Source organism: Embiotoca jacksoni, unplaced genomic scaffold (assembly GCF_022577435.1).
Source record: "Embiotoca jacksoni isolate LCO1_2020_lvr unplaced genomic scaffold, fEmbJac1.0.p SCAF_25, whole genome shotgun sequence".
Lineage (NCBI taxonomy): Eukaryota > Metazoa > Chordata > Actinopteri > Embiotocidae > Embiotoca > Embiotoca jacksoni.
Genome location: NW_027185376.1, coordinates 5,477,553 through 5,494,634, shown reverse-complemented (window position 1 = coordinate 5,494,634; position 17,082 = coordinate 5,477,553). Strand labels below are relative to the sequence as shown.

The 17,082-nt window shown below is 42.2% G+C and overlaps 1 protein-coding gene across 5 annotated transcripts in view; it reads right to left on the bottom strand.

Moving 5' to 3' along the window:
* Positions 1 to 17,082, bottom strand: part of LOC138204480 (A-type potassium channel modulatory protein DPP6-like) — a 188,967-nt gene that overhangs the window by 34,717 nt on the left and 137,168 nt on the right. For all 5 annotated transcript variants that reach the window (XM_069159778.1, XM_069159779.1, XM_069159780.1 and 2 more), the window contains one exon: positions 8,393 to 8,491. In XM_069159778.1, the coding sequence (XP_069015879.1) occupies positions 8,393 to 8,491 (99 nt within the window). The remainder of the gene's footprint in view (positions 1 to 8,392; positions 8,492 to 17,082) is intronic.

Below are 17,082 nucleotides of genomic sequence, written 5' to 3'. Positions count from 1 at the left end.
ATTTTTCAAATTGTACTGTAGGCTTCATTAAAGCTTCAACCAAGCTTTCTACCTCATGTTCCTCGTGCAATATGACAGGTTAATTACAATTACAGAAAAGTACAAAAAGACTAGTTAATACCACTTCAAGGGAAATCGACTCTAGTTGTCTCTGCAAGTTAATTTGCGTTGAACTGCACTGAGATTGTTAAGAGTTAGGCTTTTTACACTCTTCCATCTTCGTATTCTTTTATATCTATTCCCACTCAACCACTTTTATTATGGAGGCACAACGCTTCATTCACTGTGTTCAGTATTTCTCTTGAGTATTGTGCTGGTTAAGAGGTCTGAAACACTTATGCTAGAAGAAGTAAAAGAAAAAAAAAAAGAGGTAGGAATGAAGTACTGCTTTATTGGCCCTAAACTACAACTGTAACCTCCACATAATACATCAACATGTGATTAGAAAACACACTGCGGGCGACTGAAATAGGTTGTTCCTGCAGGCTATATTATTAGCCGTGAGGTGAGCCAAGGCTGCGATGTTAAGTTCAGGATGAAATGGGATTTTTCTTGTCGGTTCCAGGTCATTTGTCCATGCCCAAGGCTGCGGATGATGACTGGTTTGACGAAAGTGACACACGCTGGGGGACAATTATAGTGTGTGTCAGTGGTTAAATAAAAACCAAGACTCCAATGAATGCAGTAACACAGTCTTACATCTTTGCCACCCATTGGCTTAGATGTGCTGTAAAATATAGGCTCATAAAAAATTCAATAGGAGTTTTAATTAAAATTGCCCCCCTTTTATATTTCTAGTTATTTAGTTTCATTCGTGTATGGCTCTTCAAAGGAAATTCACCATTATACAACTAGATGTGTGTATTGTTCTTCACTGTTGTGTACTGGTGGAGTTTGATTTCTATCTTTGACTGACTCGAATGACAGAACAAACAGACGAGCAAAAACTTCAGAGTCTGAACTTGCTGATAAAACTTCAATCCACCCGGGACTACAGACAACCTGCTTCCGGCCAATTTTCACAAGGAAAGTCATCTACGTTCATCAGGAACGCCAATCTGTGCTGCCTGATGGCTTCATTACTCACTGACTCTTCAGCTGCTCAGTTCACCATTAAGGTTGAAATAAAACTTTGCCAATTATTTATGCTTCATGCTGTTTAACCTTGTAATCACAGATCTTATAATTCGGTTTAATTGGACCATGCGCACCTTAAAATCCACTGTGATTCCACGAGGGACCCAAACGAAACTCTAACCTTGAAAAAGCAAAGCATGGACACACCTCAGTGAGATCATAAACTACAACCTTCTCACTTGACCTTCTACATCAGTCGAAGGAAAAAAACCAAAAGAAAAACCAGCTTCAAATTACATTTGTCATTTACTGTGGACTGCACAAGCAGCCACCCACAGTGACGTCACCCGTTGGCTTTCCCCACTACTGTTATGAAGCCTCGAGTTCGGCTATTGGCCGTCGCCATCTTGCTGGTTTGGAGCGGTTTGGAGCCAGCAGTGACCATATTTGGACGAGCTGGGGAGCTAACAACACCGAGATTACTTGTGGGAAAAACATTATTGACATTGAATTTCATGAGAGAAGATGAATGGGAGTCTATGGAGCCGGAGGCTTTTTGGAGCCGGCCTCTAGAGGCACTCGGTGGCACTTTTGCATTGGTCTCATTATTCAGACCCGCAAGCTACGTCCACTTTTATATACAGTCAATAGGACTGCAAAGAGCTTCACGACATGCTTTTGCCCATTTTAACATTAAAGCATGCATTTGAATTCCAACAAAAGGCAACAAAACCCAAGGTCATTGCCACTTGAAAAGGCATCCTGTAAATGAATTAGCCAGCAAAAGATTTAAGACGCATTAAACAAGAAAACCAGAGAATCATAAGTCCCCAGAACTGTGAATAGCCTAGGACACTGACAGGTACAATCATATTATATCTTTAACATATCTGTGAAAGCAGTTGAATAGAGAATTTGCAAGACATTAAATCCCCCCCCAAAAACTCTCTCCCACTGCTCGTCCAACTCCGTCGTATTCCTTCAAAGATAATCAGTGTTTTCGTAGCCGCTCCACCAATTTTCTGAAAACACCTGTGCTGTTTCTCACCTATAACCTCCATCTGCAAAAGGAACCTTTAGCACTGTTATTGATGCACCTCCCTGCCTGTGAGTTGGTGGTCATCTCATCAGTGTCTACCAGCTGTTCACGTACTCCTCATCAACCGATAACCTCTGTCGCCGCTTGATTTGCACGGTTCTGATGTGCTCTGGCTCTTCCCTGTGTGTTAACGTGAGCAGCAGCGAACAGATCACTGAACTTGAACAGACCTGCACGCGCTCATGATAATTAAGATTAGACGGGGTTGGACCCCCACCCCCATCTGTGATGATAATGATGATGATGATAATAATAATAATCACATCAAGTGATCGGCCTCTCTTATGCCTCATTCAAACTACCACATTGTTCAAATACTACATTTCAATTATCCGTAGTCGTCCTTCATGATTTGCAAACAAAATCATACAACCATCTGAAGGAGAATGTCAACAAATATTTGTACAAAAGTAAAAAAGAAAAAAAAATACTCTTGTTTGTAGAGTCTCAGCGACAAAATTACCCAGCAGGCGTGTTGCTGTGAGGGGAAGCTCACTGTGTCACACAAACACAGTTAAGCTAAGAATTCTTAATAACGAGACCGTGAGGGTGAATTTTAAAGAGTGACATTCCTCTCCACGGATTGGATGTGAATGCAGCAGGTACACAGCAGGACGAAACGCTGGATATTAGCTGCAGTAAGTCTGCGCACACATACAGGCCTCATTATGTATTCTGCCAGCACACAGATGATTCTGCACATGAAACTTTGAAATCACGAGTGTGTCGTAAACAAAAAAAGACTTTAAATAAAGTAATTAGCGTCAGTTGTATAGCTGCTGAAAAAGAGGACACAAACCACCACTTCCTGTAGTGTGTGTGTGTGTACCAGCAAGCGTATGTCTGTTTAAATGTGTGCGAGAGTGTGTGGATGTGTGGTGTAGCTACTTCTGCTCTTAATTAACAGCACTTGTGTTTTCTCTCCTCTCTGCAGGCAGAAACAGACAACACAACTAGAGCTTTTCAAGGAGATTCGCTCGCTGTATGATGCAGCACTGCGGTACTGAGGGACCAGACTGGAGAAAAGTGTTTTTTTTTTTTTAAAAAAGAGAAGAGATGTAAGTAGGAAAAGAAATAGCATGAAGAAGCTGTGAAATAATCAGCTGGAAAAAAAACAAAAGTGTTGTCGGAGAGGGAGTTTGACTTGTGCCGAGTTTAAACGAGGCGTCCGCATGAACGGCGGCCTCTTGTGGTATTCACGACGTCGGCACTCCAAATTTTCTGATCGCCTCGAGTTCACGAGTTGTTCTGTGTTGGTTTGGACGTTCATTGATTCATTAGATGTGAAGCTAGTTGCTAAATTGCAATTTTAGTCATGTCGAGTTTTTCTTCATAACTTGGATAATATTCGACGTCTGAGGAAAATGTTGATCCTCCCAAATGAGAAGAACGAGAAGCTTCTGTCTGAAAGCAAATAGGCTCCCCATTGTTCAGAAACGACTCCGTATTTGTCAATGAAAAAGGAGCTGCTCTCGTAAACTCCATTTATTGTTTTGAGTTTTCCATACTAGCCCCACAGTAGGCCGTGCCTCACTTTTGCTACAGATCACAAAACGCTTCTTCGGTGTCTTGTTTTGTGGATGTTTTTTTTTTCTTGCTTCTCATTTTATGAAAGAGAACAAACTTCAAACAGACGCACATCCAGCAGCTGCAAAAGAACTTCTATAAATAAAATGGAAAAATGAGATTTCAAATAACAATTTGATCAAAGAATAAGTGAACAATACTAAAAAGACTGACACTTGTCTTTATCCGAGGATTCAAGCTGTAGCAGTGGTTGATGTGGGTTTAGCGATGTGCACAACTCGATTTAACGTGCAACCGAAGTTTCATCACTGATACAGAAATCTGAGACCTTCAGAGCATTTTCAAAACAAGGAGGCCTTGCCGGTGAAAGAGAAACCCTGCCTCAGCTTCTGCGGAGCTTTGGCTTGTAAAAAGTTGCAGCGTAAAGATCGAACTTCTGCTTCCACCATTTACCAGTAAAATGTTGGACTTCTAAAAGTGGAGGTGAGGTTACCATTTTGAGCTCGTTTTTGGTCAACACTTAAAAGTTCGGATGAGAATCACAAAAGCATTGAACTGTGTCAGTGGGAGGAAGGCCAAATCTAATTTTATATTTGTGAAGTCGAAGAAACTATGACTGGAAGAGCTGCTTTTCAATTTTTCTGTTTCTCAAAACTTGGATCAAAGATGACATCGAACTCTTCAGATGTTGCCTTGACGTTTGCAGCTCGGGAGCCAAGAGACTGATGAATTTGTCATGAGACCCACCGAAGCAAGCGTATAAAGTCTGCTTCTGCTTCAGATGTGGTTTTTTTTTTTTTTTTCCTCTCCAAATATTTCTCCCTGGATATTAAAAGACGGAACAACATCGGTATATTGTCCAGCTCCTTTCCATTAAAAAGTTGTCACATCACTTTGGCTTCTTTTCCGCAGGTGTTTCATTTTGTGCCGAGACGTCCTCCGAGATGAACCATCGGACGTATCTGCGGTAAAACTGGGCCGTCTCAAACGGGGGATATTTGCACCTGCTGCTTCATATAACGTGACGAAAGCGGATTTTCTGCGACACCGAGCGAACACTGGATCGAACACTGGATAACTCGCAGCGAGAATATCAGCTAATTCGATGTGTGCTCATTGGTGAGAAAAAGAGCCGTCGCAGAACTCCGTTTTACAAACGGCATTCACGTCATTATTTACGACGTGTCGCGGGAGCGGAGCTGCGAACAGTCGACAAGGGGAGTGAGACGACGGCCTAATCTTTTTGCATAAACATTAGAAGATGAGAGGTCGTGCATCATTCAGAAAACAAGGCAATTCTCCGCCGTGCACGCGGAAAGACGCACGGCGGCAAAAGCAAACGTCGCTGTGCTTCACTCCTATCTAAATCACAGCCACAAGTCCCTCTCAAAGTCACAGCGATAGCACTTTTTTGCGGGCGCTTTACAAACAGCTCCCCCACTCCACCGTATTTAACAAACATCGGCGAGTCAAGAGGCCTCGCGGAGCGGCAAACAGCGAGAACGTGGCCATTAAAAAATGGCAAACAGCTGCCGCGTCGTGTCCCACGGGGGGGGCCGGCTTTCACCTTGGTTGGTGCGAGAATGATGTTGATGTTGTGTCGGTTTGATTCTGACGGCGGGATATAAAAAAAAACAAAAAAAACAGGCATATGTGAGATATCGGCCGTGTCTGCTAACTGTGCAATTACCCGACCGGGGAGAAATACAGCGATGGATTCGGAGCGTGATGTGAATACAGATGAAGAGCGCAGGTAGAGGAGCTTATACTCCTCCGTTATTCTTATTGATTATGAGGCAACGCTACGACGAAGTTTAAAGGTCCAAGGGATCAGTCGGGTGATTAAATATCAAACAGTTTAGCCTGATTATAAGCCACTTCATTACAACTACGACAGGTGCAGTAGGTCCAAGAAAATTGGAACGCGTGTTTGTGTAAAAAAATTGTCTCTCTGCCTTTTGGTTTAGCATTTAAATAAATATTTTTTTTATAATAAATGTAGTTAACAAAACAACAGCACTGTGGCACCAAAAAATAAAAAATAAAAAAATGGTTGCTTCCTGTAAAAAAAGACTGTTTTCCTGTCGATTGCTGCAACAGAAGATAAAAAAAAAAAAGTGGCGGCGGTGTAACTTTCCATCGTTGCGTAATCTTTCCTTACTGCATTATAAAAATCTGCGTGGTGGTTTTTGCATCATATTCATGCATCTGTCACTCAAACTGGCCGTCTTGGATCATTTTGTATTGACTTAATTCTACCTGGAGAAAACACCACACTGCACAAACCAATGCACCCTGCTTGTATTTCCTTTAACGAAGGGCTGTTTTTAGTGGGAAACCTGTTACCCTGGAGGTTTGTTTGCTCCGTCTGGCTGCTGTTTATTAATGTTTCTGCAGATATAAGCACATAATGTGGTGAGTACAGTGTTAGTACACAATGGAAAATGTACTTAAAAAAAAAACAACCTGTGTTGTGATAAACTTAAATAAATCCTGAAAATGATAATCCATCGGCTGTACATGCTGGGATCAAAATCTCTGGCACCTTTGTGAGAAGCAGATAAGAGCGCCTAATGACACTTAAGTACAGTGTGTGTTTAAACTAATGCTATTGGACAAGACACGAGGAAGCAATTGTGCCTCGTACATTTTGTTTTGCCTAATATACCATCATTAAGGATTCTCAGGGTTTTATATTCAGTCTTTCACCGGAGGATTGATTGATAGATTGAGACGGCCTGGGAAAATGGAAAACATGAAACTGAGCTAAATTAGGTTTAAAAATAAAATTCAATTCAATTTCCGCCTCCCAACCGGGGGAGGCCATTATTGCAAATCCTGCAGACAGCTCTGGAAGAATGCAAGCTGGTCGAGGACTAGATCTAATAAAAATTACTAACGAAGACAAAATAATCAGCGGATGGATTGCTCTCCCGGTTTCTCACACCGTCTCTCCTTCCTTGTGAGATGTATTTAATGATCCACTAAAAATACCTCGAGATCAAGAATGGTACCGCAGAGAAAGTCAAGTTCCGGTTTCGGGATGATGTTCCCACGAAGCTCCTTCTTCCACAGCGTCTCTCTTTTATTTTGCACGTGTTAAATTATCCCCCCGAGTAGTTCCCATCGGGCATAATGCTCTTACATAATTCCCCCTCTCACTTTTTCTGTCCAAAACACATTTGGAAATCGCGGTTCGAGCGTTCACAGAGAACGGCGAAGAACAGATGTTGGCTTCCAGATGTGCACAGACGCAGCAGTTTGTGATATTCAGCGGGGCTCGTTCGGGCGTGACCGATTTGTTTACAACCTTTGGGTCACAGCTAGTAACGACGACAAATCAGCCACAGGAGAGGCGTCTCCTCCTGAAGTGCACATGGGCGGGGTGGGTGGGGGAGGGCGGGGAGGGTAGGGGAGGGGAGCGGAGAGGAGGGGGGGGGATCTGCAGCCGGAACAAACAAGTGAGAACAACCGGGGGCGGGAAAACTGCAGAGGAACGGCGTCTTCCTGCCGCTAATATAATAAATACGGGTTTTTCGGCTTTCTAATTACGGCCAATCACAGAGGGAAAAGGCGTCGCAATTTCGAGATTGGAGAGAACGTTTTTACAGCTGCGTCCTTTCCTGGGAGCCGTATTAGATGTCGTGATTGGAGGAGACAGCTTCGCCGGGCACGAGAGAGGAGACTCAAAACAATCCATCTCATTAATCCCCTCAGCTGCACGGATCCCTCACATCCCGAGAGCCGCGATCCTTCCCGTCGTCGCCACCACGACACGCCGCGGCTGCCGTCTTACCTCGATACAAAATAAAGTATGTCATTTCTCTCTCATTGGCTCCCTGAGCTGCTGTCAGCGTTTCCCCGCCGTCACTGTCGCGATATTAAAAATACAAACAACAACAACAAGCGTTCGAGATCGGCTGGTGATGAATTGCAACAGCAGCGAAGTCCACGCGCTGTCACTGATCAAAGAAAAATGAGGGTTGTGGTTGCAGGTAATTGGGCAGCTATTGAAGCATATGGAATCAATTGTTTGCGGGAATGTCAGACGGCAAGGACATGCACGCACAGTGTACAGAAAACACGCGTAGTCTCTGTACATATACATTAGATGTTTGAAACGGTGCATTTAAAGTAACATTTTAGTCATTTTTTTTATGAAAACAAAAGCAGAAAAATAACATTATTGTTTGTACAATAGCTGAACTCGCATCCGGTGTGAAACACCTTCCACTAGTTAAAAAAAACCAAATGTTGTTAAGAAGCTGAATATGAGAAGCACTCTATTATTTCCTCTCTCCAGCGTTTCTCGACTATTTTTTTGTGTTTTACTCGGTGCCACAGCGCTTCTGGTCTTCCGCAGTAATTATGAAACAAAATAGAGCTTTTGTTTCCTCGTGTTCGCAGCAGAGAGGGAGCGACACGCAGCAAATGTACAATCGCTTCGCGGTGGCGAGACCCGCTGGCGCCCAATAACGAGGATCGGCGAACCTCAAACAACAACCTCAACGCGACTGAAAAGGTACCCGGACCCGGAGCAGCACGTCGCCATCGCTACGGTTACGAGTAAGTGACCCCGACCCTATCTGGAGGTGTGTGGATTAGGAACAACATTTTAAAACAACACTTTCGATATTGTTTTTTTTTCCCCGCAGTCGTGTAATGTGCAGTCTCGTCCGGAATACTTACTGCTTATCCATTTGGCGTTCGGATCGTGAACTTTGAAGTCTTTCCTGAAGAGGTCTCCGACCGTCACTTTGCCCTTCAGAGCCAGATGGTCGTCCTCACCTGCGGAGGAAACAACCACAGCGTTGATTTAACGTGATTCACTTAGTGATAAAAAACAAAACAAAACAAAACAAACCTTATGGACAGTTCGGCCAGGATTAACGGCCGCTATCGATGTTTTCATGACGGAGATGAAAACAAGCACCGCTGAGGGTTAAGAGACTAATTTCCTGTCGCCATCATTTCCTGGAACATCCTGGAGCACCTTTCCCTGAATCGACCACAAAATCATGCCACACAGCTGACTCCGGCTTTTCCTTGAGGTCGTTTATATTTAAAATTAGAAGTATGAGGCTTGAGGCATCAACAAATATATCATGATGGACAGACGTTTGTATAAAATATCAACAAATAAGCATTAAAAAAAAGGAAGAGTTCAACGGAATGGACATTAAAATGACAGCCGGCTCGTTCTGATGAAATTGAATGTTTTTTATTTTTCCTGTTATAGAGATCAACTGTGTGACATTTAGGAAAAAGGATTCAAAACGAATCATCATATTTTTTTTTTAATTTCCTGCCGAAACTGTATCTTTGAATTGTCAGACAGGCGTCTCCAAAAACTAAAAAAAAAAAAAACAAAAAAAAAAAAACGTAGGTGCAGTAAAGAAAAGGAAGCAGATAAGATCTTCTGACAACAAACACTGGGAGAACATATTAACGTCCTTTTGACATGTTTTGATCTCGAGCTGCATCTTAACTGCGGGCTGTAAGTGTTCACCTTTCAAAGAATAAAGAGCTTATCGGAGACAACACACACGCACGCACACACACACACACACACACACACACACACACACACACACACACACACACACACACACACACGAGTGTCATAACAAAGCAGAGCCTCATCTTAACTTGCTCGAGGCCTCTGATTAAGACCAGCGCTGCTTCTGATTATCGGACCAGACGAACATATTTACAGCAGATGCCTCCTGCAATTCATCTCATCTTAATTTCATCCATCGGTGCTCATCTTATCATCCATCGTATGACTCATTTCACCTCCATGGGAGGAATAATAAAAAAAAAAGCTAAAAAAAAAACCTGTATGTCGGGCTGCTTTGTTTTGTCGACTGTTTCTCACCCCGAAATTTCATTCTGGAGAGTTTCAGTCAAAACGATTGGAGAGATTTCCAGTGTGTGTGTGTGTGTGTGCGCCCCCCCCCCCCACTCTGCCGAGACATGGCACTTGATGGACACAACGGTTGCTACGGGGGATCAAAGAGCCGATATTTCAGCAACTGGGACCAACATGTGATGTTTAATCCCGCTGCTGAGCCTGTCTACGCTCGCGTTGTGGCTGTCATCTTGAATGAGGTAACATTTTGGGGTATTTTTTTTTTTTTTTCTCAGGTCATTACATCCCTGTTCAGCTGTCTGCAGCAGAAGAAGAAGAAAAAAAAAGAAAAAGACATTCATAATGTTCAGCTGTAGCACACGCTGGGCTAAAGGGGCTATAAACAGTGAGTCCAGAGATGACAGAGGAAGCAGACAAGCAAGTATATTTTTCAGCTGAATCTGCTGCTGAAATATATATATATTTTTATGTCTAAGAAGTGACAAGTTTCTTTTGGAACTTTTCTACTCAGCAGGGCTAAAAACGCCTGAGCATCAGCTGGAAGCCCATTATGCGACACCAGAGCTGTCTATTGAAGCCCAGACAAGCCAAAAAAAAAAAGAAAAAAAAAAAAAAAAAAAGCTTTTAGGTGAGTTGGAAGATCCATAAGTCGGGATAACCTGCTGTTGGCTGGTAAAGGAGACTCTGGAAATGAACAATCAAAGGACCATATGCCGTATAACAGGGGGAAAAAAAAAAAAAAAAAAAAAAAAATATATATATATATATATATATAAAAAGAGGCACTCAGCTGGCTCAGTGCTTTTTCCTATTTTTAAGACATACGTATGTGAAGATTCTCACTCGTCCAGGTCATGGTTTTTCTGAGTGGCAACTCCACTAGCTTGAGGCTCCGATAATAATGCAGTCCTGAGATGCATTGAGGTCAGATTGCGTTTCCGACTGCTAAACGAATGAGTCCCAGACCACCTCCGGATGAGGCCTGAGCAGATCGTTTCCACTTGGATGTCTGATGCGATCACGCCAGGACACGTGTTGATGCCAGGTGGAAACGGGGTGTAATATCACCTGCCTGGTGGTGTGTTTTAAAAGTGAACGTGTTCTCAAGCAGCCTGCATTCAAGTGCCTGCGAGCTCCGATACCAGTGATTCAGAACAGAAAGGACCTTCTTGCATAAAAATAAGTGACGTTTTCACAGACAAATTTGAATTGTCAAGACGCTAAAATATCCCGCAAGCGGCTAAATTTCCATCATGGAACCGATATCCACACAGCCTGTTGTATTATCATGCAGTCATAGCAACGGTTCAATTAATGAATAAAACAAAAATCCTCACACTAACACTGGGCACTTCTTCAAAGTTTCAAGATGCATTAAACAACCTGCACGGCTGTGCTGCTGTTTATCCACCAATCCAAAGCGTCATTAGAACTTAAGCTCAGTCCTGCTTTGAGCTAAATGCTAATCAGTATCCCGATGTGCATATATTGGGTCATGTATAATGTATTGGTCAAATTCAATTTTGACCTTAAGATGGTGTTAAATGCAACCTTTGAGACAACAAAACACAATTGTATATCATGCATGTGTAATAAATCTTATGGTGATCGAGCCAACAGTTGCCGGAAAAATAAAAAAAAATAAAGTCAACCTCGTCATTCAATTCAATTCAACTTTATCTATATAGCGCCAAATCACAACATAAGTTGTTTCATGGCACTTAACGCATTATGGCGCTCGATGGAAAGTCAGGGGATTATCAAAACCATTTACCGGTACCTACACTGAGCATACAGAGCCAAGAGCGACGTGCTTAATGGAATATAATTTGCAACATCAGTATGTTTGCAGCACTTCCACCAGCTTTACGGTTTGTTTTATGCAGCAGCGATGAAGGAAGAACTATTATCCAACATATCACATTCACACTTTAAAAAAAACAACAACACTACGGCTCGAGACAAACAGAGCGTGATCAGTGTGAGGAGAAGACCTGTGTGATTAAGAGAGAGGTTGAGATGTTTCCTCAGCAGCAGTAACAGTGACCACACCGCCCGAAATATTCATCTGACACCAGCTTTGATTTCTGTCTGGCAGCCGATGGAGAAATCATCGTTTAATAGCAGCAGGATGGAAGAAGTGGAGGTTCAGACGGAGGCCAAACAACTTCCTCATGCCATCGTCACGTCACACACCGCCGACAGTTTCAGCTGTCAGTCTGAGATCTCAACAACTGTAAGTTATCACACGAGTCACATGTCAGAAAAACAACGCCCAACGTTCACCTTTCACTCAGAGCCAGATGTCTGCAGAGGATCTCAATTATTTATAACACGGGAAGGAAAAAAAAAAAAAAGAAGTCTATGATGCACGTAGTCAAACAGTTTACAAAAATGTACATTTTAACAGTAAGTACAGGGCTTTTTTTTATTATTCATTTTACAATATATAAGAAAAAGTGAAAAATGTCTCGCGCAAACTTCACTGCAGTTCAAAACCACATATGTAAAGTAACTTTGACAGGACACAACAGCAACGCCAGAAAATATAAAAAGACAACAAAGGTAAAACCACTAAATTAGATCAACTTGAGTAAGCGGGTAAATGAGAATTACAGAAGTAAAATATATGCAGTATATTCTCAAAAAAAGAGAAGAGACTGGCTTTGCTTTGCTTGAACACTCGCTGCTGTTAGAACTGAAAATTAAATCTCTTCCATACAAAGCGCTCTACCTTGAACTATTTATATGCATTTACTCACTTCTAAAACATCTTCTGTGAGTAATGGCGATAATATGCGACCTTGTGGTGAAAATATTTAAACCTCAACTCACCCACTGCAAGTCAATATCAGATGAGCAGGATGTGAGAAAATGTCTTCGACACACAGCTAAGGCAGCTTTTGTGGGGTTTTTTGGGAGGCAAAATCAAGCAACTAAACAAAATTTGAGCTCCTTTTTCACACATCAAAGAGGTTTCACGAGACAACAGCACAACAATGACTTGCACCGCTCTCCAAACCCGCACGTCAGCTGTGTGTGTGGCATATTGCGTCTAACAGATGGACAGACACCAACCGATCGCCGGTTCCTCCCTGATTTCATCACGGGGGACAAAAACACCTTTGAAGGCACCTGCTCGGAGCATCAGAGGGGTTTTGAGCGTTATTATGGCAGTCATCAGACCGCACAGGGAAACGTAATAGCGCACGTCCCGTCAGATGGCAAAGTTTGGAGGTGGATAAACACTGCATTTTTAATGAGTTATGATTGCCAGATTTATGGGTTGAGCGCAATTGAAGATGAAATTATACACGTTGAAGTTTACATTCAGATTTACATTTTTATATGTGGCGCAATCCCTTGAGGGCAAATCCATTTTCTGTAGTTAAATATATCTTTATCTCGTCCTCACAGAGTGCTGTGATCACTGGCAGAAAGGTTGAATTAGTCTGAAAAAAAAGAGAGAGGCGTCGGCCCCAGCAGGGTCAAACGAGCAGTTTATATGCTAATGTCGCACGACCTCTTTTCAGTACAACACAATGGCAGAGCAGGTTCTGATCCAACACTTAACCTGACATTATAAAATGTTAGTGTCTCTGTGTTATTGAATCAAATACAGCAAGTCATCCGTGTTGACTACAGAACACTTCTAGTTTTGGCAAATAATTCAATATAAAATGAGATATTCAACCCCTGAAATGAAAACCTGTCAAATTAGCTTCAAACTTGATTGTGTATTAAAATGCACACTCAACAGGTGTATTTATTTTTAATTTTTTTTTTGAAGTATCCTGTGGTTTGGATATTTGAGTGAGAATAAACAAAGCTCAAATGTCATAAATCAAAAGTTTTAGGTTAACATTGAACCAAATTATTACACAACAGTAACTGCAGTTCCTGTGAGCTCTATTGAGCGTTGTAGCACCTTTCAGCTCATTGTTTTGATTTTACAGCCAGCAACTTTACTTTATTAAGTCTCCCAGCTATACCACAGTGGAGTTTTCAGCCACTGCAGGTAGCTCTTCTCAGTAAAAAAAAAAAAAAAGCTCCTTCAAACTTCACCTTTCTCAAGTGACTGAAAAAACAAAAAAGTTTGCTTAGTTTGGAGGTCTCCGCCTGAAATCCAAGATTCATGTGTGTGGAAAAGTTTCTCATCACGATACCGATGTTCAAAGGTGTGTTCCTACACCTCGATAAAATAAAGATCTGCAGGCCAAAGTGAAAACCAAACATAGGTGAAGAAGAGAATACATGTTTTAGAAGAAGCCAAATCCAATAGAAGGGTTGATGCAGCAGAGCTCAGGCAGCCAGAAACCAAATTTATACCAGCTATAATAGCTCCGAGGTCACAATTACAAAGTTGTTTTTTTTTCAAAGCGGATTTCAGCATCTTGAGACTCAATGAATTCACACTTTGTCACTTAAAACGGCTTCATCTCTCTCCTTTGTAACGTATACGATGATTAGACACCTGTTGATGTTAGCATCATTCATACAGGCTACGAATAATCCCTCTAATATATGTACGTCATCGCAGTCTCAAATGTAAACAGGCTCATGAATTTACAAAATATTTGCTGAATGCCACTGAAGCAGCCTTTTTTTTTTTTTTTTTCCCCCCCGTTGCCCGCGGGGCATTTGTTGTCATCCGAGAAGCCGGTTTCACGCGATAATCTCTGTGACCGCTCGCTTTCGGCCGCGCCAAATTAACATAGCACGTGATCCTCCCACGGTTTCAGCTGGCTGTCACTCCGCCAGTCAGCACGACATCGCTCAGTCTGAGGAATACCCCGACGCCGATAGACCTGCTGACGTAGAGGACAGAGCATCCTCGAGTAATATCGAGCTTTCGGATACAGCAGAGAAGGGTGTGTGTGTGTGTGTGTGTGTGTGTGTGTGTGTGTGTGTGTGTGTGTGTGTGTGTGTGTGCGCGTGCGAGAACAAAGCGGTTGTCAGGTGCAGTTAGAAATTGGCTGGTCCGTCTGGACGAGGAACATCCATCAACAAAGCGCTCCTAACAGAGTGGGAACAACATGCGATCTCATAACTCTTCAACACGAGCTGCACCGCCGCAGCTTCCTGCTCAGAGCCTTTGTTCCCAAGATGTTTCTCCTTGAGGTGTAATTAGACCAAAATAAGTTGTTCTGAATGACGACTGGATTTAGCTTTTTAATAGGCAAAAATCCTGCCTAAAGCACTCAAAGGGTATTACGCCATGTTGGTGATGTGACGCACACTTCGGCCCATTTTATACTGAAAAAAAAAAAAGAAAAGTGTTTTTTAAAAGCAACGGGAAAATATCTTTGTTTAAAAGCTTGTTTAAAATTCAGTCTTAAATTTTGTCTTCTTTAACATATTCTTTAATAATTCCCTTTCGAAACAGGCAGATTGATGTTTTCGGTAATAAATGACAGACACAACTGCCTTGATTGGATTGTAATAAGTAATATTATTTTATTCAAACAGATGAGAGGTCAACCATTCTTACTGATTTATAGCAGCTAAAGCAAAGTGTTTTTTTTTTTAAGTTATGAAAAACATAAGTGGTAAGCCAGTAGTTATATCAGTATCTGAAAATTGACGCCTTGTATTTAGTTCGCAGTCTTCCGGGGAAGGATTCATCTCGAGAGGCTGAGATAACGACTTCTCAACAGACTGTTGCCTGAAATCGCAGCGGCGTCATGCCACCGCATCTTTAGAGATCAGCAGCAGCGATTATTTGTAATTGAAATACCCGTTAAAGTAAAAAAATTGTTGCTGTTGCACCATTCATGTGCATTTTGAGTACACAGTGGAATCCACTAACACATTACGGCTTAAATTATTAAATGAGTGGCAATCACAACTGAGCGCCACCTGAACATAAAAATGAAAACGATAAGAATGAAAAACACAGATCGTTGATGTCAAACAGTCAGAAAAGTTGTCAGACGCAGCCTCATCAAACATCTGACGAGAGAAATAGGCGACGCTGTTCGACTTATCGTCCAGAACCGACTGGCATGTCCCAGCTGAACACGCTAACTGTTGCCAAACCGTGAGCATTAACAAGCAATGACAACATCAAGCCTTCTTCCCCCAGAAGTATACTGTCAGCATCACAGCTTCTCTGGCACGTAACCCTCCGAAAAACTACAACTTCTCATTGTTACCGTTCTGATTTTGTAGATATTAACAAACAAGATACGTGTTGAATCGTGACCTCGAGCAGATTTTGTGGCTTTTAAATAGTGTTGATGTTAGCCCTGTTTTCAGCCTTGATGCTTGATAAGAAAGTAACTAACCATACTTCCCCAAAATGTGAAAGTATTTACCTTCTTTGGAACTTGGGCCTCGGACCAAAATATATAAAAAAAAACAAACAAAACAAAAAAACAGCCTCGGATGAAAAGAAAAGTGTCCTTTTTAAGAGGAATTTGAAATACCAAAAGTTTGTTTTAATTCTTCTGAAAAGAAAATACATTTTAAAAAAAATTCCAAGCCTGCGATGTTTTCTGGGAATTTGTTGCCCTTTTTGCGAGCTGAACATCTCAGTTCACAAAGTTATTAGGAGCGGGCCGTTCAATTAACTCTGAAGGTACAAAAAAAACTAAAAACATATTTGACTTTGCAGAATCCAGGGATTCAATTAACAGTCCAACTCGAACACGATAACCCAGAGAAGGAGTAAAATAAACTCTCTGCACAAACAAACCTCCGTCCTTGAGGAATGATTCATGGAGCTGCAACATACTGCAGCTCAACTCAGCTGCTCTGGACACCCAATTAAAGCAACCAACTTTCAGAACTGGATCTGATGAGGCCAGAGCGTATTTCAATATCCAAAATCCGCTAAAATACCCGCTATCTTCCAGTTTAACTGCCAGGCTGCTCGAAGTCCCCCACAGGAGCTTAAAGGATCCAGCCAGTGTCGAGACTTGGCGCCGAAAAGTAGTTCTGCTCGAGCTCGCAAAGTCGACGCAGAGAGGGGACAGATTAGGGCCGAGGTACAAGCTGGAGACGCCACCTGCCCCGGCCTCCCAATTTTTTTTTTCCCCTGTTGGCTCGCCTTGTTTGGAAGCGGCACATAAAAAAAAACCAGCTTGAGTTCAGCCAAGCCCGTAGCAAACACCCCGGGACAGGAAACGGGCCGCCGCCGCCGCCGGGAGGTGAAGAGGAGTTTTTAGGCCTCGCCGCTTCGACACCTGCCGAGCTGCTGATATTTCTGCCCTGACGCCTGTCAACAACCTCCAAGGGCGCCTGCTCTATTATACAACAAGTAGTTCCGACCGAGCGATTTGATTGGTCGACTGTCCGTTTGGAACGCGCTCAAATCGGCATGAAAAACACCCCCCGCTCGTCACTAGAAAATATCACTCCGTCTTCTCAACGGGAATATATAATTGGAATTGAATTTCATATGATATGCAATATAATGTTGTTTTTACTTGTTATAGGTCTATTAAACGTGACCCATTTGGTGAAATCGGGTCTCTTCTGGTCCTTTTTTTTTTTTTTGTCACTC